At 42.5% G+C, this 23539-nt stretch overlaps 1 protein-coding gene across 1 annotated transcript in view; it reads right to left on the bottom strand.

The window, feature by feature from the left end:
* Window positions 1–23539, bottom strand: part of obscna (obscurin, cytoskeletal calmodulin and titin-interacting RhoGEF a) — a gene marked incomplete at its 5' end in the record, with an annotated part of 40399 nt that overhangs the window by 3689 nt on the left and 13171 nt on the right. Inside the window, 47 exons of the mRNA XM_079221278.1 lie at window positions 34–156; window positions 241–369; window positions 609–2349; window positions 2531–2608; window positions 2716–2761; window positions 3323–3475; window positions 3609–3635; window positions 3803–3975; window positions 4067–4144; window positions 4225–4285; window positions 4395–4595; window positions 4686–4773; window positions 4943–5111; window positions 5516–5628; window positions 5706–5836; window positions 6079–6187; window positions 7836–7941; window positions 8041–8170; window positions 8264–8366; window positions 9084–9251; window positions 9388–9501; window positions 9714–9891; window positions 10024–10164; window positions 10524–10688; window positions 10992–11093; window positions 11213–11372; window positions 11545–11718; window positions 11994–12076; window positions 12236–12436; window positions 12562–12674; window positions 12773–12867; window positions 12975–13047; window positions 13142–14735; window positions 14844–15325; window positions 17072–17338; window positions 17617–17883; window positions 18162–18428; window positions 18704–18970; window positions 19151–19417; window positions 19650–19916; window positions 20196–20462; window positions 20827–21093; window positions 21246–21503; window positions 21626–21904; window positions 22064–22333; window positions 22594–22860; window positions 23200–23466. Coding sequence (XP_079077404.1) covers window positions 34–156; window positions 241–369; window positions 609–2349; window positions 2531–2608; window positions 2716–2761; window positions 3323–3475; window positions 3609–3635; window positions 3803–3975; window positions 4067–4144; window positions 4225–4285; window positions 4395–4595; window positions 4686–4773; window positions 4943–5111; window positions 5516–5628; window positions 5706–5836; window positions 6079–6187; window positions 7836–7941; window positions 8041–8170; window positions 8264–8366; window positions 9084–9251; window positions 9388–9501; window positions 9714–9891; window positions 10024–10164; window positions 10524–10688; window positions 10992–11093; window positions 11213–11372; window positions 11545–11718; window positions 11994–12076; window positions 12236–12436; window positions 12562–12674; window positions 12773–12867; window positions 12975–13047; window positions 13142–14735; window positions 14844–15325; window positions 17072–17338; window positions 17617–17883; window positions 18162–18428; window positions 18704–18970; window positions 19151–19417; window positions 19650–19916; window positions 20196–20462; window positions 20827–21093; window positions 21246–21503; window positions 21626–21904; window positions 22064–22333; window positions 22594–22860; window positions 23200–23466 — 11079 coding nt within the window. The remainder of the gene's footprint in view (window positions 1–33; window positions 157–240; window positions 370–608; window positions 2350–2530; window positions 2609–2715; window positions 2762–3322; window positions 3476–3608; window positions 3636–3802; window positions 3976–4066; window positions 4145–4224; window positions 4286–4394; window positions 4596–4685; window positions 4774–4942; window positions 5112–5515; window positions 5629–5705; window positions 5837–6078; window positions 6188–7835; window positions 7942–8040; window positions 8171–8263; window positions 8367–9083; window positions 9252–9387; window positions 9502–9713; window positions 9892–10023; window positions 10165–10523; window positions 10689–10991; window positions 11094–11212; window positions 11373–11544; window positions 11719–11993; window positions 12077–12235; window positions 12437–12561; window positions 12675–12772; window positions 12868–12974; window positions 13048–13141; window positions 14736–14843; window positions 15326–17071; window positions 17339–17616; window positions 17884–18161; window positions 18429–18703; window positions 18971–19150; window positions 19418–19649; window positions 19917–20195; window positions 20463–20826; window positions 21094–21245; window positions 21504–21625; window positions 21905–22063; window positions 22334–22593; window positions 22861–23199; window positions 23467–23539) is intronic.

The raw sequence follows: 23539 nt of genomic DNA, 5'->3' as shown, positions 1-23539 counted from the left end.
TCCTGTGCTGCTGCATCATCTCTGAGAACCCACCGTCTGTACAGTATTGCACACAGTAGGTGACAGGGTCACTAGACTGGACTGGTTTCCAAACCAGCAGGACTCCACCTCCATCTAACTGGAGGACTTCAGCCTTGTTGGGACGGACCAGCAGATCTGGAAATTATGAAGTAGATCAAACATACACAGCTTATAGCAAAATGACAATACCTAGTACACAGAATGTAGCCTATTTATTACCTTTTGACTTCTTGAAAGCAGGTATTTTAAAAGAAGGCAATAGTTTGGAGGTCCTCTTTTTTCGACTCTCAAGAGCAGTTCTATGCTGTCTTTCAGGTGGGATGGGAGCTGATCCCTTTACTATGGGCCCTGTTGTAAGAACACAAAAACAACAAAAGGAAAGAAAAACATTACATTTTATAAAAAAGACAATGTAGATGTACATTAATACTTAACTAAGTCGAGCGACGGCTCAGGTAAATTAAAATAAAGAAATAATGCCCATTTCCTAATGTCTATATAATGTATTTTTAGCTTTTTTCTTAATATGGATGCTACTTAACATCATTTCCTGTTTTTTGGAACGTGCATCATCTACAATAGCTCACCTCCTTTACTCACGTCCTCCTTACTGGAAGACCTGGAAAACAGCTTGGTCAGGCTGGAGGCTGAAGCTCTCATTTTCTTCCTCAGAGACATGGTGGGAGTATCTGGCATCATGATCTCTCCTAATGTGGGACCCAACTCTGTGCTGTCCAGCTGGGAGTATGAATGGCCAGTCCAGGACTGCCTGCGGAACATCTTCAGCAGTCCCAGCTTGGGTGACTTTCCTGTAGGCGGCCGGGCTTCAAGGATTTCGAGGGCTGGAGCGGATGCGTGCCTTTGGAGACCACATCCATCCTTCTTGTCCTTGGATCTGGGAGGCCTCTCTGGAGCCTGCAGAGAAGAGAGGCTGGGACTAGTGCTCGATGTAAGTGATGTCCCCAGCTGACCTCTGATGTTTGCGGATAAGTTGGGGTTGGAGCGGGTGCGGTTACGTGGCGGGGCCTTGGGAATCAAGCTCCTAGGTTTAACTTCTTGGAAGGAGCATGGGGATGCTGAAATCCGAGGCTCCCCTCGATCATCATACCCTTCACTCTCTCCTGATCTGGATCTCCCTCTGAGATGACCATGACTCAGCTCCTCATAAGAGCCAAGTCTACTTGAAGACTCAGAGCCACCATGCTCCAAAATAGACGACTCAGCCAGAGACCCCTGTGAGCCAGCGAAGGTGTCGCCCACTGCCTGCTCCTGATCCAGCCTGGGGATCATTCTGTCTCCAGTAAGGCGGCTCGAGGGAACAGATGATCCACCCAGCATGCCGGCCCCTTGTATTGGGGCGACAGAGCCTCTTCTTCTTGTGGGTCGCCGTGGGCTCGGGATGGCTAACAAGTTTTTCCCTGCCACTTCATCATCTGTCAAATCTTCCTTCAGACTTTGAGAGCCTTCTTCCTCCCCTGACATTGTGCGCTTGGGTGAACTGGGAGATCGCCGAGAATACTCATCAAGAGACCTGCTCCTCCTTTGAGGGGGTACATTGGCGTGGGCGAGGCCGACACCACTGTCAAAGGAACAGGACTTCTGCATTGTAGGCTGGACAGACCCCCGTCTCTGGCCGCGATTGGTCTCCGTCTCATCCTCCACATATTCAATAAGAGGCTCGTTGAGACGTCCTGAAAAGCTTCTCCGGAGTGGCTTGCGGCCTCTCTCCTGCTTTTTGGCCTGGAATTTGTCCCGTAATGTCATGTGTCTGGCGGACATGGGTGAAAGCTGATGAGAGGTGCTGTAGAAGGTGCTTCGGATGACGCTGCCACGAGGGATACGACCTCCGTCACTCCCTGAACCCTCATCCCCGTCAGAGAGGTAGAGAGATTGACTACTGCTGAACCTACGCTCCCTCTGAGGCGTCTGTTGACCGGATACATCTGACGACGCAACTGACTGCCGACTCATACTTCGCTCTAGTACACTCCTCCTTCCTCCCAGCTCCCCGTCCTCTTCCTCCTCTAATGTCATTTCCTCTTCTGCATCAAGGTGGAGTTTGGCTAAAGTCTCTGGGATCAGCGCTCTCTCCGTTAAAGGATCATACTCCTCCTCCGAGTCTTCCTCCTCTTCAGTCGGGCTGCAGTACTGAAAAAAGTCCAAGGAGTCGGCCTCGTCATACTCCGAAGAGGAGCCACTGCTCGGAGAGGTGCTGCTGTGTTCCTGGGGCTCGCGGGGAACTGTCACTGCGCTGTCTCTGAGAGGAGCGTCCAGCAGCTCCGGGATGTGCCTCAATGTGAGAACTGACCCAATGCAAGTCAAAGAACGCTGGGGAAATAGATGGAAGAGATATTGGTGAAGACAGATTTAGACAACAGCTTTCCTTTAAGCACAATATATGATCTACTGTGAATTCAACACATTTAATCATGTTCATTATCAACATGACAAGACACCAGCTAGTACTTCCTGCTGAGGTTGTGGTTTACTTTAGAAGACTGTAACTCACCTGCCATTTCCTTTTTGAGATGAAGATTTTCAAAGTCTTTGTGTTGATTTCATCCGTATCTTCACCTGCATTTTCGTCCTGTGGACACAATATTTGTGTGTTTAGTTATGTTCCTTAGTTAGAGTAGTATTTTTTTATCCAGTGAAGCTTGATTAAAACACAGGTTGTGCTGTATTTCCTCTCACCTGGAGCCATTCGTGGCTCAAGCACTCAAAGGCAGAGGGTCGCTTCCTGGGTAGAGGAAAATTGGGAAGAGTCAGATGTGTGTTATGTTGCACTCATGGTGCCTCCACACATATTAGTGTTGTCAGGGTGTGCTGGAGTCCACCACTCCATCACTGCAGCCGTGTGAGAACGTACCACTGGAGGTGGTTGCAATCATTATCTTATTCTAAGAGTAATATTTTTATATTAGCATTGTGCTAGTACAGCCACAAAGAATGATGACATCATCAGTATACATGATGCAGCATTCTGTTATTGTACAATTATTTTTTGTTTTTGCAGATTTTTGGTTGAGCCTCACACAATATCACTTTTGATAGGTTAGGTTTCAAATTAGTTAAATGCAGCTTTTACAGAAATACATACATGGGTTTGATTTGTTGAATCAGAAATGGCATGATGCTTATCACTTTATGCTAATTTGTAAAAAAAAGTCCCATTTGAAATGGGACTTTTTTCATTTGCATGAGGTTTAAGAACTTATATGTATATGAGAAAATATGTTTGATGCCTTTGAGAGACTGGATTGATGCGGCAGTGGAAGCAATAATAAAACCGGTTCCCTACTCTGGATCTGGCTGTAGAACCATGTGGAGAAAGTTCTGGGCTTCAGGGCTCCTGTTCGTAACATCAGTGGCATCCCAGTTCAGGGTGCCCTCCTCCACCCTGAGCAGTGTAGCACGGTCCGTCTCACCCACGAAAGGGCATCGGCACACCAAACTATCAAGAAAAAAGATAAAGCGTAATGTAAATAGTCAAAAGAAACTCAGGTCATATGCACAGCTTCTTGATGATTGCATATTGTATTTTGTGATGATTGCAAGAATATTATCAAAAGTGCACTGATACATACCATATATAGGCTATAACTCCCACAGACCTAGCAGAGAGAGAAAAAGTTATTAATGTGTCTTACTTTGCGCTGTAATTTAGAATTGTACACGATTTATTGTAAATTCCTTTTAGCTTATAATTAAATGTCCTTGTAATTCACACACATACTATCTGATGCAAGTCTCAATTAAGATGAATAGTTATTCAATTTACCAAATATCAGTGGCCACAGTGACTGGTTCTTGGTGGACAATCTCCGGTGCAACAAACTCTGGTGTACCAAACATGCTGTATTGGTGTCTGGATGTGTCTATTTCTTGGCAGAAGCCAAAGTCACAGATCTTGATCTCATCTCTGGGCGGATACACCATGAGGATATTATCAGGCTGAAGGGAGTATAAATAAGAAATGTAAAAGTTAAGAAACGCATACAAATAATGCAATGTCAATAATGCAATGTTGAACCTGAAATCTCACTTTAATGTCCAGGTGCAACATGTTCATGCTGTGAATGTGACCAACTCCTTCAAGGATTTGCTGGATGTATAACTGGATCTGAAATTAAATGTAGCATATTAGCCAAGAGCCATACATAATATTTGCAAGATAAAAATAATCTTGGAAAGAAGATTCACCTCTCTCTCTGGAACTGATCCTTTCAGTAATAAATGATCCAATAGTCCATGAGAACAGCAGCTAGACATGGTGTTAAAGAACTCTTAATTTAATAAAAAAAATCAAACTTAAACTAAATCCACTGTGAGGAAAAGATTTTTTTTATTATATTGTAGCAGTTAAAGGATACATTTCTGTGATCAGCACCAGAGTGCGTCTGGTACAAAAGAAGTCCAGCAGACAGGCCACTCTGGGGTGAGCCAGACGGGATAGCAAGTCCCTCTCCTGGAAGGACCGGGTCCGAGTGCTGCTCCGCAGAGGCAGGAACTTGGCAGCAAACACCTCCCCTGTTCGTCTGTGGACGACACGCTTCACTACCCCGAAGGTTCCCCTAAAACACAAGGAGGTGATGTTGATCGTATTAAATCTGAACAGGGCTCGCGGCCAGATTGAACTTCATCAATTTAAATTACAGACTCACCTTCCAATTTCCTCATGGACATCATAGACGGAGAATAACTTCCTTCTCTTCCCCAGCTCCACCTCTCTCTCCTGATACTCCAGTGGACCTGCAGAGAAAACAAAACCATTGAATAAAACATCCATCACAATAGATTCCTTAACTTCCGTACAGCAATATCATTTTGTGACATGCTTTGTTTAGGCCATCACAGTTAGATCTGATGAATTCATCTTTGTCTTTAGAAGTAAAATAATGACGCATTTCTGTTGTCTCACCTTCCTCCACCGTCAGCTCAGACTGGCATGAGGCATGGCCAGAGTCATTGTAGGCGAAGCAGGTGTATATGCCACTGTCCTCTCCCTCAGGACACACTATGGTCACTGAGCAGCGGGCTCCATGCTGTGATACCTCCACATTCTCATTGGCTGCAAGCTCCTCTCCCTCCTTCAATCAGAGAGGAAAGAGTTAAGTTGTATAGCTACAAGGTCTACAAAATCTGGTCAAACTTAAAACACAATGCCCTCCTCCTGTGACCTCTGTGACCTACAAGGGTGGACGTTTAACCCCAAAAATATGTTATGCTTCATTGTCAGTGTTTAAATTATTTAGTATTTTACATGAAGACAATATAAACTTGAAATAAAAGAAACAGGTGTGCGATAAGTATTATCTGTATGGTACCCATGTTTCCCTTATTAAATACAGGCACATACAATAGTACTTTGTATATACAAAAGCAACTTGCATAATAGGAATAGGATATTATTTCTGTCCTTTAAATCCTGTCACTCCAAAATGTTCCTGCAACCAACCCTTCAGGTAGATCCACTGATCTGCAGTGCTCCTACCTTGTACCACTGTATAGTAGGAGTAGGCCTTCCTGTGACGATGGCAGTAAATGTGGCCGGTGTGCCAGGCTCTACACACATGTCCTCAGTGGGTACCTGGATGGAGGGAGGAGCTGAGCAGCAGAAAAGATCAGTTAGTATTCACACAGAGTTTGATAGAAGTCATACTTATGTTAAAGAGATAACATACTATCTGTAATCTCCTGCATTTGCTCGGAGATGTAGATCTCCTCTTCTTCCTCGAGGTAACACAGAGGCTGCTGGACCACCTGATCCATGGATGTTGAGGCAGGAACAGCCTCTTCAGTACTACATTCAGCTCTGGAGACAAGGAAAAGGAAAGAATAAAATCAGATCATTCAAGGAGAAAAAAACCCCACTATCTAGTCACAAAACTACTTACTGGATTCTACGATTTACACGTTTTACTCTTTAACCACCCAATTCTAATCTTAGAATTGGGACACCTTAAATCAACCAACCACAGACACAGTTTACCAGGTCGAGGCTGATGCCTGTTTAAAGGAATGTTCATGAAGTAATGTGAGGGGCACTAAACTTACTGTTCAGGGTGTCCAGGAGGGAAGAGCATCTTAGCAATGGAAGTGGGGCTGAAATCAGTCTGCAGCCATTTCTTGACAAAGGCAGTTGACCAACCCTCTGAGTCTGCATCTATGAAAAGTGACACTTAAAATGATTATGTACTTTTTAGATATATTTTAAGGAGTTATTATGTTGCACTGGCTGTACTTTACTGAATCATTGGAAAAGTGAAGATATTACATTACCTTACATACCGGGAACAGTAATAATGCTTGTCTTACCTCAGTATGTGAGGGTTTAAACTCACTAACCCAACACATCAACAGGACATGAGCGTATGCCCACTCCTGCATGCGGGTAAAGGGTTCACCTGCCCAGCACATGACCATCTTGTGTTCGTAGAGTGAAGAGTTAGCTGGGCATGCGTTGGCAAGAGGAGAAAGGGGAATGTTGAGTGGTTATTTGTTATCATGACAATGATGACCTACATGGAAGGGTCCATGTGAGGAAGTTCCTGCTTTAGGAATAGTAGAGGGAAGATGACAATGGAAGGGCACACATGCTCAACTGGTGTCATAAATACAGAAAATATATTTATAGCTTGCATAGAGAATATCATATGTGAAACTTACAGTACTTTTTTTAATCAACATCTAATAAGTCGATTAAATTTGGCTGAATCATATTCTACTGTGTTCTACACAATGTCTTATGTGATAGTAACAGTGGTACATTAACAGATATTACAGTTGTAAAATCACTACATATTATATTGGACAGTAATAGTACTACTTGCTATCTCTGCATTCAAATTATTGCTGTTAGTCTCTGGCACCTCAAGGTTCGTCTGACTTTTGTATCCTAATGTCAGTCTAGTCTGTTCCAATGCATGCCCTCTGTGGAAAGTGGAAACATGATGAAAAACACAAAAAACATTCCATACAATAAATGTATTAATGTATTTTCATGGGTGAGGATGCAGAGAAGTACAGTATGGTGTCTATGTTGAATGATAGCCACGAGATCCCGCTGGGTGATGGCAATAGAAGGCTGTTAGAAACAGTTATTGTTAGGTGTTAAGTTTGAGGAAGTTTCTCTCACATGACTGACTGCAACAACTCAAGACACACAGAGGTGAAAGTGAAAAATATTAGACCAAAGAAGGAGAGATTACAATTGTAATGTATCAGGTTTAGGGAAGGGCTTAATGTGGTTTAATGTAGTGGATTGGCAGGGGGGTACAGTATGAAGTGTGCATTAGTCATCACATGTTGCCTTTTAAGTTAAGTAACTTTGATAATCATGTTATTCAAAGGAAAATACTATACATGGCAGGAAAAGAAACATGTAGAGTGGTGCTATTAGCTCATGCATTTCACATTATAAACAGCCAGTCTATGCCATCCCTGGGGATCAAGTGACAACTGGTATGGTAGTTGGAGCTACATATGATGTGAGTGTGTGTGAAATGGAAAAAAAAGGAAATTGTGAGAACAATCTCACAATGGCATCAAGTGGGTAGAATGGATAGTGGTAGTGGTTGAATGTTGACATTGATGCACATTGTTGCAGTTTGTTGGAAAGTGAAGAGATGTCATTTGATGTGGAGTAAAAAGGGTGACATGATCAGATGTGAGGTGAACTGGAGTGAAACTGGACAATGGCATGTGCTTCATCCCTTCTCTAACGCAGCTGAGGAGCATCCATATAAAAACCCTGTCCTGGGTTTGCATCCTGTGTGGAGGATATTTACCTTCGGTGGCTCTGGCTGTCCTACCTTTAGGAGGCAAGTCCTGTGGTTGGTCATCCTCGATTTCGATGGTTGGTACGTAAGCGGGGCACAGCCCTGCTTTGCACTTGATGCAGCCAAACTCATTCAAAAGCTAAACGACACAAAACATTTGACGTTATGTGTCTTACAGGGAGATCTCCGATCTGACTATCTTGAAATGTTGGAGGTTTTATGGATAGGAGTTTTATACCTCACACTCATACTGTCCAATATCGGCCTCTGTTGCTCTGATGACCGTCAAACACAAGATTCCACTCCGAGCATCATTCAGGATGAAGTATTTTTGCTGGTCAGTCAACTCTCTTGCATCTTTCAACCACCTGCCCAACCCAAAGGTGCATGTGTTTCAAACACAATGACCAAAATAGTGTGTAGTGACATGCTGTGGTTACCTTTGCTCTGTTTTGCCATACCTGATTTGTGGTAAAGGAGCAGTGAGTGTGGAGCAGGTAAACTGTATATCCTCTCCATCTATCAGACAAGCACTCTCCAGCCGGCTCACAAATCTGGGTGGAGCTGGATAGATGAAGAAATATGATTAGGAATAGACCAATAGTGGCAGGTTTAGTAAATGTAATTAGCAAATTTGGTAGTATTGAAACGCTGTATTTGGGTCATTGTAGGTTTAAAACTAATTTATGAGAAATAAAACCTTCAGTTTATTGCACCCGAGCCTCTGAGTGCAAATATAATAATTATATTATTATTTATGTTCATAAAGTACATGAAAGAAAACGTGTGTATGTATCTTTCAGGACCTTTGCCTTGCTCAGAGGTCATCTTTGCCGTAAGAAATCCACTTAAACCACAATGAAATTCAGACGGCTAAATGTGTGGTTTTAATCTCAGAGTTGTTTACTAAAAATCCCAAAGAATAGTCATTTGTGAGGTTTTTTTTCACGTAAAATTACCACTTTATTCTCGCAGAATACGTTTATTCTTGTAAATGTACAATTTAAATCATAGAAGTTTCAGAGTTTTTCTCTAAATATTACCCCCCTCTTCCCCCGGCTCTGTCATTTATTTATTTTCTATCCTAAAATGGCCCTAATACGCCACAGCAAGTATCAGTACTTGTATTGGTAATTGTAATTACAGTCATAATACTACATTATGTAGTAGTAGTAAAAGTATAGATGTTCTGTGTTTCTCTGTGACAGTACATGCATGTACAATGTTCTCCTACCAAACACAGACATGGCTCAAAGGGTTTAGATGCGTCCACAGACTCACCGCACACCACAACCTTAGCCAGAGTACCAGCGCTGCCCATGGAGCTGGTAGCATAGCAGGCATACTGTCCAGAGTCCTCTGCTGTCATGCTGTCCAGGATTAGACTGCAGATGCCTGAGCGGTCTGCTGTGATGATGTGACGGGGGTCGTCCTCTATAGGAAGGCCGTCTAAGAGGCGGACATCAGATGTATAGTGTGAAGCCACCGTTGTAACCAAACCACACCATACTTTATCCTTGGAGTAATAAAGATAATCCATGCAACATTTTTGTACAATATATACACAGTATTTAGTATTTCTGACCTTTGAGCCAGCTGATCAATGGTTTTGGCGATCCTGTGACCTTACAGGTTAGTTTGATTGTCTGTCCCATCTTTGTTGTGCAGTCAGACAACAGTGACTCAAACACTGGTGGATCTGTTGATAGACACAAATGCAAATACAGAAATCACTCACCAAGCATTGCAAATATTATGGCACATCAATCCCCAAACACAGAACGAGACTAAACCTTTATATGAGAATATCAGAGGTCGAAGTAATGCTTTAGCTGTCATTGTAGTTTTAAGAAAATAGCATATTAAGTGATAACACAAAGTATCTGATAGTCGTACGATTGACACACGTACTGTTAGTGGGCAGGCTGGATCGTTGCTGTAGCTCCTTCAGGTCTTTGAGCCAGGAGAGTTTCACCAGGGTGGAGCGGCCCTGCAGTGTGTACCTCCGCACTGAACCCCTGTGCTCATGCCACAGCCCCCAAGACTTTTCATCTCCACCCACAGTCTCCTTTATTTCCACATCATTCAGCTGGGCAGATTAAAAAGTGAGATTCAGAAGAGGACTTGTCATCACATCTGTGTATTGAACAGTGTATTTTTCTTCATTGCTTTACCTGCTGTCAGAAAGCGGAGTATGTAAGAGAGCAGGAGAACAGATTACCTTCATTTTGTTCTTGAAGGTGTAGGTGTCTCTTTTCAGTTTACACAGTACAATGCATTCCTTGAAGAGAAAGACTTGTCTTTGATGCCCTCTAGAGGCCGTCTTAATTTCTGGAGATTCCTCCCACACTGTGAAGACTCCCTAAAGAAGAGGCAAGTGAGAACAGTCTTTTCTCTCAGAGGGCACATAGAAGGCTGATAACCTCTCAAGTAATTTGGTGATTTAGGCAGTATTCTGGAACAACATTTTAGTTGACTTAATAGAACAACTTGGTAATAGAAAAGGCTGCCATACACACTGTTATAAAAACTAAATATAACATTTTTTCTGGTGAACTTGGCAAAATATAAGCTAATTTCAGCTCAAATTAAAGAAAGCAAAATCTTGTGACAAAAACTGTTATGAGCTATTTTGCAGTGGCACTATTTATGTGTGCTTAAATAAACCCTGGGTTAGGTTTTTATGTTCATAGTGGACCCATGTCAATCATCTGTAGTTACCTGTCTCACAGGCTCGCCCAGGGCGATTAGAGGAGCTGGGTAGTTCTCAATGAGGGACACCTGGTGCAGGTTGTCAGACCTCCAGGGCAGACAGGACACCATGGAGAAGGTATCCTCCAAAAGACAGCAGCTCTGGCCACTTTTGGCTTTGTTCTTGATCAGCTCCTGCCAATAACATTTTGATTTACATCTCAGGCATTCAGCTGGCACACTTTAAATGAAAGACTGCAATTTGTGTAACAGTAGAACAAGATTAAATGTGTAGATTAAATATATTTCTTGTATGGAAATAATAAAATGTCTCTCCAATATTCCTGTTTGATTGAGGGTCGCAAGATGAGGAAATAAGCAAACATGTACTATTCAGCCCCATGGAAATTAGTAATTTCCAGGCATTACCACTACCACCCTAACAAAATGGTCAAGGTTTCACACATGTATTAGTAAAAAATAAAATAGTATGCTGACCTTTAGTAAAGCCTGGTAGGTTTGAATCCTTTCCACTGGTCGCTGGAGGAAGGTCAGGACATCCATGACCGGTGCGTCAGACTTCACAGCTTCCGGTAACTCCTAAAGTGTGTCGAGCGACAAAGAACACTAGATCAGTGTAATAATGTTGCTGTTCACCTGAGTTTCCACAATGTTCATGTTAAATGTTAATGTTGAAAGGCAAACGGATTTGTGAATACTTTGAAATACTGCTGGACAGCCTTGTCAGTGACGCAGGCCTCTGCTTGTGCTTGTCCCACCATGTAGTGAAGGTATTTCTCAAAGACCTCAGCATACTTGATCAGATGCATGGCCACATCATCGTCTGTGGCACATTCTCTCAGCCCGGGAAGGAGGGACCTGGGACAATAATGCTAACATCATATTTGATAGTAGAAAACAACACAATTCAAAGGGACATTGGAAAGCATCATGCAGACAGCTGTCCACAAAAATCTCCAAATGAAACATCCAATAATATCTCTTTAAAAAATAAAAGAAGAAGAAGCACAATGCATGTATTGTGTGTTACCTCTCATGTAGAAACAGAATGTCCTTGACATTTCTGAAAATGATCTCTTTTTGGTTGAGGATGTTCATGGGGACGTGGCAGCTTGAGTCCAAATAATTTAGCTGGTGAGAGGTGAACATCTTCATCTCCTTTACAAACTCCTCCTCTCCATCAATCAGGCCCTGGATCAGTTGGCTAAAGGGAATTTAAGGCATATTAGATGTGATGCAAATGTATTTGTTTATACTGTTTGTTATTAGAACAAATAAGTTCCCCATCATCACTAAAGACATCTACAAAAAGTTATCTACATGGTAGAAGGAATAAGTGCAATAATAACCAAAGAGTAGAAATAATAATGAACATGAATGTAATTAAACAATACATGTATCCAAAAACAACAGTGTTCTGTGACGTTGTTCTCGGTTTGTGTAACCTGGCTGGCAGTCAATAAATGCACAATAACGGACCTCAAAGCTCTCCTGTACTCTTCTCCTGTAGACCCTATTCCATCAAGATCCTCTTGAGGTGCTCTCAGTTGCGGGAAGATCTCCTATTAAAAACAATGTTGTTATTAAAAGCTCTTTCACTTCTCATTACTTAAAGAAAGTGTCTCCGCTAACAGCACACCTTACAAACTATAAGATTAATGTTTCAGAATATAACATGCTTCTGCAGTATTAGTGTAGAAACCTAGATGTATACACCATACCTTCCTCTTCTTCTCTAAGTAGGCTGGACACACCCATCCTTGTCTCACAGGGTTGGTTTTGGTGGGTTTGGTTCTCACCAGCCACCTGTCAGGGTGAACAGAGTCCAGGACCTCTACAAACTGGCCCTCTTTCAGAACGAAACTGTCCTTATTTTCAATGTTTGGACTACAGTCCGCACAAGCCACGAACATTTCAAATGTCTGGAGTGGAAAAAGAAAATATATTACATAATTTAAGGCTCATAAAATCAAATGGGCAATGTTACTTTGTCAGATTATGACTACTGCTACTGCTAATACGGTCCAAAAAATAAAATAAAAAATACCTCTCGTCTATCCTCTTCCCCTTCTGACTCTGATCCAGAGATGGTACTCGTTAAGGGTGTGTGAGAGCGGTGGTGCTTAGGGGATGGCGTCCTCAGTCTACTATCATGAGCCCCTAATTACAGAGGAAATTTGCTATGATATACCTGATGGGGAACTTAGTAGGAAGAGGATCAATTAAGCACAGCATTTAAAGATATAAATATTGCTGACCTTTGACCTTGAGTAGGTTTTTAGCAGGTTGTGGAGGAGCCATCTGTTCTTTATCATCATTTGGAGGCACTTGATCTGCTTCTTTTAGCCCTTCCCTGTTACAAAATTCATATTTTGTGTATCTTTATGAGCACAAGATGAGAGATTAGCAATACCAGTCAGATAACAAAACAGATCTCAGATCTTCTCTCTGCTGTCTGACCTTGGTACAGCTGGGCCAGGTCCATCAGGTTCCATCATATCCGGAGCTGTGTCATAATCCGAGGGACTCGACACTGTTGGAAGCAGAAACCATTTAGTACTCTAAATATATTCTAAGTAAATCCATATTTGTTGTGATTACAGTTGTAGAATATACATGTAACTCACTGGAGCTGGCAGCAATAATTGAGGATCCTCTCCTCTCTTGTAGGCTTGCCATCTGAGTGTCCTGCTCCGTGAGGTTGTAGGTCTCCCACAGAGAGACACTCACATTTTCTACATAGTTCGCAGAATTTGTAGCTGAAGTGGGTATCTGGATATGAGTCTGAGGCAGATCCTGAGTCTGTGTTTTGGCGATTTGCAGAGGGGTTATGGCTGCAAGTGGCGGGTGTAAAGGCTTCTGGACTATCGGGGCAGGCTTCTGAGGCTGTGCTACTGTTACGTTTCCATTGTAGGAAGTCATACCAAACTTATTCACCGCCTCACATGTATAGACTCCACTGTCAATGGTGGTCAGGTCTTTGATCACCAGTGTGCACACACCGTTCTCTGTAGTCTGAACGCAGCATCTCTGGTCATTCATGATTTGTTGGCCATTTCTCAGCCAGCGTACTGTGCTGGATTTCCCCTCCACAATACACACTAGGGTGACTGTACCATGAAGATCTGCACTCTGGTTTTTAAACACCTCTTTAAAAACAGGTCGCATGTCTCTGCGGGTTTTGTAGCCTTTGAAGGCAGCTTGGATCCTGACTGCAGCCTCTTGCATTTCTGGTTCATCCTCAACACTGATGTCCATCTCTGGTGATGCTTCATTTGGCGTTTGTACCTTCTGGGTTACAATAATTGGAGGAAGAGTCGCAATTTGGGTCAACCCCTCAACAGATGAGGCAGGGAGTTGGACATTGCTGTGGTTTGAGGTTATCTCACTCAAAGCCTCTGAGAAAGTTTCATCTTCAGAAATGTAGAGGAGAGGAATGTCTGTCTTTATTGTTTGTTGTTGGCTCATTGGCTCGACTGCCAGCTTAATTTCCTGATCCAGTCCAGGTTCTTTTCTCATGGGTTTTACTGGTTGTTTGATGGCCTGTTTTGTGTTTGCGTCCTTCTCCACAGCTTTCACAGGTTTCTTAATTTTCTCAAATATTTCAGTGTCTGATGTTACAGATAGTTTCCTCTGCATTCTTGGTTTTTCTTCGACCTCCTTTTTCAAGGACCCTATTGACTGTTTAATTGGCTGATCCTCCATTGTTTTCAGCAAAACTCTTGTCATCTCTTGATCATCTTGATCTGTCTCTGTGTCCCTTGATGATTGCTTTTCCATTGACCCCTTTGCTTTGCTTTTTATCCTCACGGGAGGTTTTGGAGGAATGAATGCAGCCTCTTTCTCTAAAGTCTTCACAGGCTGTTCTACTGGCTGTTTGTCCAGATTATTTACAGATGGCACTACTTTCAGTGGCTTTTTCTCTCTCTCTGCCTCTGTGGACACATGCATTTTCACATGGTCTCCTTCAGAATCATTTACAGTAGGCTTTAATGATTGGACAATGATCTCCTCAATTTCCTTTGGTGGTTCCGTGACCCTTGTTACCTTTACTTTAGACCTTACTGGTGGTTTAAAAGGTTCCTCTTCTTCTACTTTGCCCTCTTTGACTGTAGACTTCTCTTCTTGTGTTGTCGTATTCCCAATAAACCTTTCTGATGGTTTCACAAGCTGTGTCTCATCCTCACTGTTCTTCCACTGGACTTTTCCTGGATGGCTTTCCTTCCGCTCAACTTCACTTGTTTTCTCTGAAGGCTTTCCTGCATGTTTTGAACTCTGTTCAACTTCATTTTCCTTTTTCCTTTGTTCAAACACAGTGTCTCCTGGAACCCTGTCTGACTGACTTGCAATATGGTCAACATTTACTAATTTCTTTGAATTCCTTCCTGGTTGTCTCTTCTCCATGAAAACGTCTTTCTTAGTTTCCAAAGGCCTTGCTGTCTCCACCTCCATGTCTACCTCATCCTCCTTCCCCAATAGTCTTACTGACTTGTCAACTTTCTTGACCACCTCACTGTCTTTCTCCATCGGCCTCACCAGTTGTGTTTCGTTCTTTGCACCATCAAAGTATTTCTCTGTAGACCTTGAAGGTTGGATGCCCTGCTTTTGGTCAAACAATGGGGCCACATCTTTTTCTAAACTTGTAATAGATGCTTTCCTATTCATTCTCTTTTTTGGCTCTGGAGGAACAGGTTTGGGCTCTTGGAGTCCAGGCTTCTGGTCCAATGGAGTAGGAGTTGGTTTGGAAACCGTGCCTTTTGCCTGAGGCAGTATCGTTGGAGGCTCTACCTTTGGTGGAGTCGGTTGTAGTGCTAGACAAGAGAATTAAACACATTTTGTTGACAACTGTTTTATGCGTGGTGGAAGTCGGACAGAAAAAGAACATGATTAAACGTATCTTGTTCCTGTAACGTTGCCAATTAAATATCAAAATGCACACACCTTTCACTGACACAGTAGCAGTGGTCTCTGCACTTCCTGCTTGACACGTGTAGCTGTCACTGTCTTCAGGTTTGAGCTCCTTGATGTGCAGCTGATGAAGGCAGCCATCCTGCTTCATCTCATATTTCCTGCTGGTTGTTAGTGGGACCTTGTTTTTCCTCCATTGCACTGACTCTGCAGGCTTAGACAGCTCACAGTACAAAGGCACTGTATCTCCCTCTTCAGCCTCCACACTTTCTAAGTCTTCCTTGAAGAATAGTGGGACCTCTGAGAAATGGATGAAGATTGTAAAAATCATACATCTTCAGTGTAATGAGAAAACGTTTAAAAGCAGAAGAGGACAACATTTTCTTTTTTTAAGATATACAATATCACAACCTTTTTGTCAACTTATAATGTTGTTGGGTTTGCAATATGGGCAAAATAATATGTACTAGAAGTTGTAGCCAATCATGAAATTCCTTTAAACTGTTTTGTGTAGGTGTTTGAATACATTGTTCACACTAAATTTTGAACATACACACCGTTCACTGACACAGTAGCAGTGGTCTCAGCACTCTCTGCTTGGCATGTGTAGCTGCCACTGTCCTCAGGTTTGAGATCTTTGATGTGCAGCTGAAGGAAGCAGCCATCTTGTTTCATCTCATACTTCCTGTTCGCTCTCAGTGGCAGCCGGTTCTTCTTCCATTGTACCGACACTCCAGCTTTAGACAGCTCACAGCATAGAGAGGTTGCGCCTCCCTCCTCAGCCTCCACACTTTGTAATTCTTTGTTGAAGAATGGTATAAGCTCTGCAAATATGGGTATGGATTGGGTGGAAAAAAACACAATTATAGATCTTATGTGGAATCAGAGAATGCTTGAGTCCTAACAAATAAGAGGAAATGTGTTTGGTAATGCAGATATCGAAGATTTTCAACCAACTTAGAATGTAGATAGCTGAAAAACAATAATAGCAACAAAACATATTCCATAAACTTCAGAGAATCTCAAGAAAGTACACTGGGTTTTGCTGTGCGCCCAATTGCATGCAGAGCAAATACTAAATGTTCACTGCCAAATACACACACCTTTCACTGTCACAGTTGACGTGGTCTCTGCACTCTCTGCTTGACATGTGTAGCTACCACTGTCCTCAGGTTTGAGATCTTTGATGTGCAGCTGGAGGAAGCAGCCATCTTGTTTCATCTCATACTTCCTGTTCGCTCTCAGTGGCAGCCTGTTCTTCTTCCATTGTACCGACACGCCAGCTTTGGACAGCTCGCAGCACAGAGAGGTTGCGCCTCCCTCCTCAGCCTCCACACTTTGTAATTCTTTGTTGAAGAATGGTATAAGCTCTGCAAATATGGGTATGGATTGGGTGGAAAAAAACACAATTATAGATCTTATGTGGAATCGGAGAATGCTTGAGTCCTAACAAATAAGAGGAAATGTGTTTGGTAATGCAGATATCGAAGATTTTCAACCAACTTAGAATGTAGATAGCTGAAAAACAATAATAGCAACAAAACATATTCCATAAACTTCAGAGAATCTCAAGAAAGTACACTGGGTTTTGCTGTGCGCCCAATTGCATGCAGAGCAAATACTAAATGTTCACTACCAAATGCACACACCTTTCACTGTCACAGTTGACGTGGTCTCTGCACTCTCTGCTTGACATGTGTAGCTACCACTGTCCTCAGGTTTGAGATCTTTGATGTGCAGCTGGAGGAAGCAGCCATCTTGTTTCATCTCATACTTCCTGTTCGCTCTCAGTGGCAGCCTGTTCTTCTTCCATTGTACCGACACTCCAGCTTTGGACAGCTCGCAGCATAGAGAGGTAGTGCCTCCCTCCTCAGCCTCCACACTTTGTAATTCTTTGTTGAAGAATGGTATAAGCTCTGCAAATATGGGTATGGATTGGGTGAAAAAAAACACAATTTTACATCTTATGTGGAATCGGAGAATGCTTGAGTCCTAAAAATAGGAGGAAATGTGTTTGGTAATGCAGATATCAAAGCTTTTCAACCAACTTAGAATGTAGATAGCTGAAAAACAATAATAGCGACATTACATATTCCATAAACTTCAGAGAATCTCAAGAAAGTACACTGGGTTTTGCTGTGTGCCCAATTGCATGCAGAGCAAATACTAAATGTTCACTACCAAATGCACACACCTTTCACTGTCACAGTTGACGTGGTCTCTGCACTCTCTGCTTGGCATGTGTAGCTACCACTGTCCTCAGGTTTGAGATCTTTGATGTGCAGCTGAAGGAGGCAGCCATCTTGTTTCATCTCATACTTCCTGTTCGCTCTCAGTGGCAGCCTGTTCTTCTTCCATTGTACCGACACTCCAGCTTTGGACAGCTCGCAGCATAGAGAGGTAGTGCCTCCCTCCTCAGCCTCCACACTTTGTAATTCTTTGTTGAAGAATGGTATAAGCTCTGCAAATATGGGTATGGATTGGGTGAAAAAAAACACAATTTTACATCTTATGTGGAATCGGAGAATGCTTGAGTCCTAAAAATAGGAGGAAATGTGTTTGGTAATGCAGATATCAAAGCTTTTCAACCAACTTAGAATGTAGATAGCTGAAAAACAATAATAGCGACATTACATATTCCATAAACTTCAGAGAATCTCAAGAAAGTACACTGGGTTTTGCTGTGTGCCCAATTGCATGCAGAGCAAATACTAAATGTTCACTACCAAATGCACACACCTTTCACTGTCACAGTTGACGTGGTCTCTGCACTCTCTGCTTGGCATGTGTAGCTACCACTGTCCTCAGGTTTGAGATCTTTGATGTGCAGCTGAAGGAGGCAGCCATCTTGTTTCATCTCATACTTCCTGTTCGCTCTCAGTGGCAGCCTGTTCTTCTTCCATTGTACCGACACGCCAGCTTTGGACAGCTCGCAGCATAGAGAGGTAGTGCCTCCCTCCTCAGCCTCCACACTTTGTAATTCTTTGTTGAAGAATGGTATAAGCTCTGCAAATATGGGTATGGATTGGGGGAAACAAACACAATTATTATCTTATGTGGAATCAGAGAATGCTTGAGTCCTAACAAATAGGAGGAAATGTGTTTGGTTATGCAGATATAAAATATTTCCAACCAACTTACAAAGTAGATAGTTGGAAAAAAAATAGCAACATAACATATTCCATAAACTTCAGATAATCTCAAGAAAGTACACTGGGTTTGCTGTGTGCCCAAATGCATGCAGAGTAAATATTAAAATGTGCACTGCCAAATGCACACACCTTCCACTGTCACTGTAGCAGTGGTCTCAGCACTCTCTGCTTGACATGTGTAGCTGCCACTGTCCTCGGGTTTGAGATCCTTGATGTGCAGCTGGAGGAGGCAGCCATCTTGTTTCATCTCATTCTTCCTGCTGGCTCTCAGTGGCAGCCTGTTCTTCTTCCATTGTACTGGTACTCCAGGCTTAGACAGCTCACAACACAGAGAGGCTGTACTTCCCTCCTCAGCCTCTACACTTACCAAGTCTTTCTTAAAGAATGGAGGGAGCTCTGAGAAAACCAGGAAGGCAAAACAGAGTTGAACATGCATCTGGAAAATTGCTCAAAACCTCATTAGCACTGGTAGTGTAGGCTAAGATAAAGATACTAGATCAAGCAGAGAGAGTTCATGAAAGCATTGCACAATAAAATGGAGTTCTGATAAAGTCAGAATTCTACAAAAGCACACACCTTTCACTGACACAGTAGCAGTGGTGTCAGCACTTCCTGCTTGACATGTGTAGCTGCCGTTGTCTTCGGGTTTGAGATCCTTGATGTGGAGCTGGAGGAGGCAGCCATCTTTCTTCATGTCATACTTCCTGCTGGCTGTTAGTGGGACCTGGTTCTTCTTCCATTGTACAGATACGTCAGGTTTGGACAGCTCACAGTACAGGGAAGCTGTACCTCCCTCCTCTACCTTCATGTTCTGCAATTCTTCTTTGAAAAATGGTGGGAGTTCTGTGAAATATAAAATGTTTAGGAAGTAACATATTTGTTTGTGTTTGTAGAACATACATTTATTTTAAGACACAATCAGGTTAAGGCTAAAAAGAAAATGAATACAATAGATTTACTGGACAAGGAAGGTTTCAGCATGTTCACATGTAAACAAATAATCATTTGAAAATAGTTTTCCATGATGTAGAGCTATACTGTAAAATGTGTCATGCATATTTTCAAATGAACAAACCTTTTACAGACACAATTGCAGTGGTTTCTGCACTTTGTGCTTGACATGAGTAGTTTCCACTGTCTTCAGGTTTGAGTTCTTTGATGTGAAGCTGAAGAATGCAGCCATCCTGCTTCATCTCATACTTCCTGTCGGCTTTCAGTGGCATCTTGTTCTTCTTCCATTGTACTGGTACATCAGGTTTAGACAGCTCACAGCACAGGGAGGCTGTATCTCCTTCTTTAGCTTTCACATTCTGCAACTCCTCTTTGAAAAAAGCTGGGAGCTCTGGGAGAAATAAGAGGGCAAGAGAATGATGAAGTAAAATGCTTTAGTGTAACGGAAGAAACATCTAAGACGTTAACAAGTATGACCCAAATAAGCAGTTGAAATTACATTAATATTTTTGCAGCAAACTTCTTGAATAGATTATGATCAGTGGACTTTGCTCCATATAACGATACATCGTATAGATTTTCAGGAAGTTCTGATTATCACAATTTATTTACTAGGTTTAGATCATGCTTAAGATGAAAACTTGTCATTAAAATATTGTAATCCACCTACCTTTTACTGACACAGTAGCAGTGGTCTCTGCACTCTCTGCTTGACATGTGTAGCTGCCTCTGTCCTCAGGCTTGAGATCATTGATGTGCAGCTGGAGGAGGCAGCCATCCTGCTTCATCTCGTACTTCCCTCTGGCTCTCAGTGGCAGCCTGTTCTTCTTCCATTGTACTGACACTCCAGCTTTAGACAGCTCACAGCACAGGGAGGCTGTACCTCCCTCTTCAGCCTCCACACTTCTTAATTCTTTCTTGAAGAAGGGAGGGAGCTCTGATGAAAAGGGTTTGGAAGAACACAATTATACATCTTGGTATAGCGTGTTAGTTTAGTATAATAGTACATGCAGCATTTGAGTTTCAGAACCAGAGGTTCACTGTCACAAATATGTGGGCTGGACTGCATTCAGTTCTGTCAACAAAATGCACTGATTCAATTAAATTTGGAAACATTTGTGTGGAAATTTCTATGTTGGAAAATATTCTAAAAAAGTAAAGAGTAACTGACAAATACATTATTTTTCTAGGACTAAGTGTATTTTCTGACACATTTCAAATCTGCAGTACATTTTATTTTGTTGTGTGGTTAAACGCAAAAAGAGGAAACAGAGCTATTGTGAACTGCCAAATGCACACACCTTTCACTGACACAGTAGCAGTGGTCTCTGCACTTCCTGCTTGACATGTGTAATTGCCGCTGTCTTCCAGTTTGAGATCCTTGATGTTTAGCTGGAGGAGGCAACCGTCCTGCCTGATCTCATACTTCCTGCCGGCTCTTAGTGGCAGCCTGTTCTTCATCCATTGAATCGGCACTCCGAGTTTAGACAGCTCACAGTACAGAGAGGCTGAACCACCCTCCTCGACAGCCACACTTTGCAGTTCTTCTTGGAAGAAAGGTGGGAGCTCTGGTTAAAAGGAAAGAAAGAGATATCTGTGGTAATAATCATGTATTCATTTAGTACAGTAGTATAGTGGAAGGTACGTTTTACAGTCTCTTTTTCATTAGAATGTGTATCAACAATCCACCATCTAAAAGCAACATCACTTCAATTTTTACCTGTTACAGCAAGTTTGACACTACTCTGCACATCTCCTGTATCACAGGAGTATGTGCCAGTATCCAGGGGATCCACATCATGGATGAGCAATAGGTTGACTTTTCCCTCTTTGCGTATCTCATATTTATCACCATTTTGGAGGGGAATGTGGTTGCGCCTCCACGCAACCGGCGAGGTGAAATCAGAGGTTGTGCAGGACAAAGTGGCTGTCTCTCCCTCCATGATCACAGTGTCCTTAGGCTTCTCCTCAAATACAACTAGAATGGGAAATGAAATGTCACTTTAGAATGACTCAGGGGAAAGTGTTTAGCTGAAATAACAAACCATTGAATTCTGCTAAATAAAAAATAAATGCACTCTTTGCTCCAATGTGAATCACCTTTGGCCTTCGGAACCACCAGCAGACGTGCAGAGGTCCTCTCCTCCCCGACCACAAATGCCACAATGCCTGTCTCTTCAGGTGTTGTCATGGTGAGGACCAATCGGTGATGGCGACCCTGCCACGACATCTGGTTCATCTCGTTCTTCTGCAGAGGGTTGGAGCCGAGCCACCAGACACCCTCACCCACGTCTGCATGGCTCAGCTCACACACAAACACTGCATCCTCACCAGCTGTCACCGTTATACCTTGCAGCTCTGTGACAATCCGCACGCGCTCTGTGGAGGAAGAGGAAGCTATATACAGCTGGCTTTTTAGAGATGGAATGGGAAATATTTACAACAACTTAGATGAGAGCAACTTAATGTTTTTATTCATGGAGTTAGTCAAATATAAAAGTATAAAAGGGATCAAATTCTGTTGTTGTGTCCACCTACCCCTCACAGTCAGCTTGGCGGTGCTCTTCTTGCCTCTGCTGATACAGCAGTATTCTCCAGCATCCTCCATATTAAGTTTCTTGATTTCTAGTGTGTGTGTGGGGCCTTTCTTCTTTAAAATGCAGTGCCCCCCTTCTTCCACCACAGTGTTGTCCTTCTTCCAAGTGACAGGGACAGTAGCACTGGAAACTTCACAAGACAGCAGCACAGATTTCCCCTCCATCACCGCTTGGCTCTCCAGTTCCTTTTCAAAGAACACTGACGCCGCCGCTTGTGACAGAAGGAAAGGAAACATTATGTTACAAATGCTGAATTTACACCTAAAATACTGACGTAGTTATGTTCCGCTTCGTTCTCACATTGGTAACGGTCTTCTCAAAGCAAAAGAAATACAGTGAAATAGCAGTGTTATCACAGAACACAGAGCTGCATTGGCAACAGATGGATCATTAAAGATTACTGCAACAACAACAACAACAACAACTATAAAACAGGAAACTTTGAAGTGTAAATGGCAGCATGTCAAATACCTCTCACGTTGACTTCAGCCGTTGTCTTCTGCTCTCCCAAGACACAGCTGTACTCCCCGACATCCTCGGGCTGGATGTTTTTGATGTGCATCTCGGCTGTCTTCCCCTTCAGTGTCATCTGATATCTTCCTCCATGATGGAGCTGGTCCTCCGCTTTCCACCACTGCACAGGAACCCCGGCCCTGGACAGCTCACAGCGGAGGGACACGTTGCCTCCTTCGGGGGCCTCCTGGTTCTTCAGACCCATTTTAAAGGTGAGGGGGATAGCTGTGGAAAAAGTTCATGTTGTAGTGTTTTTAGTTTGTTTTTAGGTTTGACTTTCATGAGGCGAAAACACTGTACTTTTGAGAGCAGAAAAAAATAGCCATTGTTCGAAAATTATGTAATTATTAATGAAGAAAAAGAATACATGAATTAAGCAAATTAAGAACATTTCAAGAAGTAGGGTAGGCTGCTGTAACATTTTAGTGTTTTTCTTGAAAGATAATATTGTCATTATATTATTGTTCATTCAAATGCACAACTTTAAAATAATAATAATCACAATTGTCTTTATTTTAATGCAAAAACACCCAACACTGGCATGCATTTGCAATCTTCGCTTACGTGTAATGGTGATGTTGGCTTTGGTCTTGACGTCCCCGTAGACACAGCTGTAAAGTCCACTGTCTTCCAGCTGTGCGTTTTTGATGGTCAGCTCCATGCTGCTGTTTCGATTTTTAATCTGGTACTTAAAATTATTCTTCAGCACTTCTTGTCCTTTCGTCCACTCCACAGCAAGGCCGGGCTTCGACAGCTCACAGTTCAACGTCACGCTGTTCTCCTCCTCCACCTGCTGGTTCTTTAACTTTGTCTTGAATGTGATGGGAGGAGCTGCAAGGACAAGAACCAAGGACTAGTTGATTTCTTTGACAATTTTCACTTAATCAGTAGCAGTTACTTTGAA

Source organism: Taurulus bubalis, assembly GCF_910589615.1.
Source record: "Taurulus bubalis genome assembly, chromosome: 7".
In the NCBI taxonomy this organism is placed as follows: domain Eukaryota; kingdom Metazoa; phylum Chordata; class Actinopteri; order Perciformes; family Cottidae; genus Taurulus; species Taurulus bubalis.
Note: the sequence above shows the minus strand (reverse complement) of the source record. Positions and strands in the feature narration are given on the sequence as shown.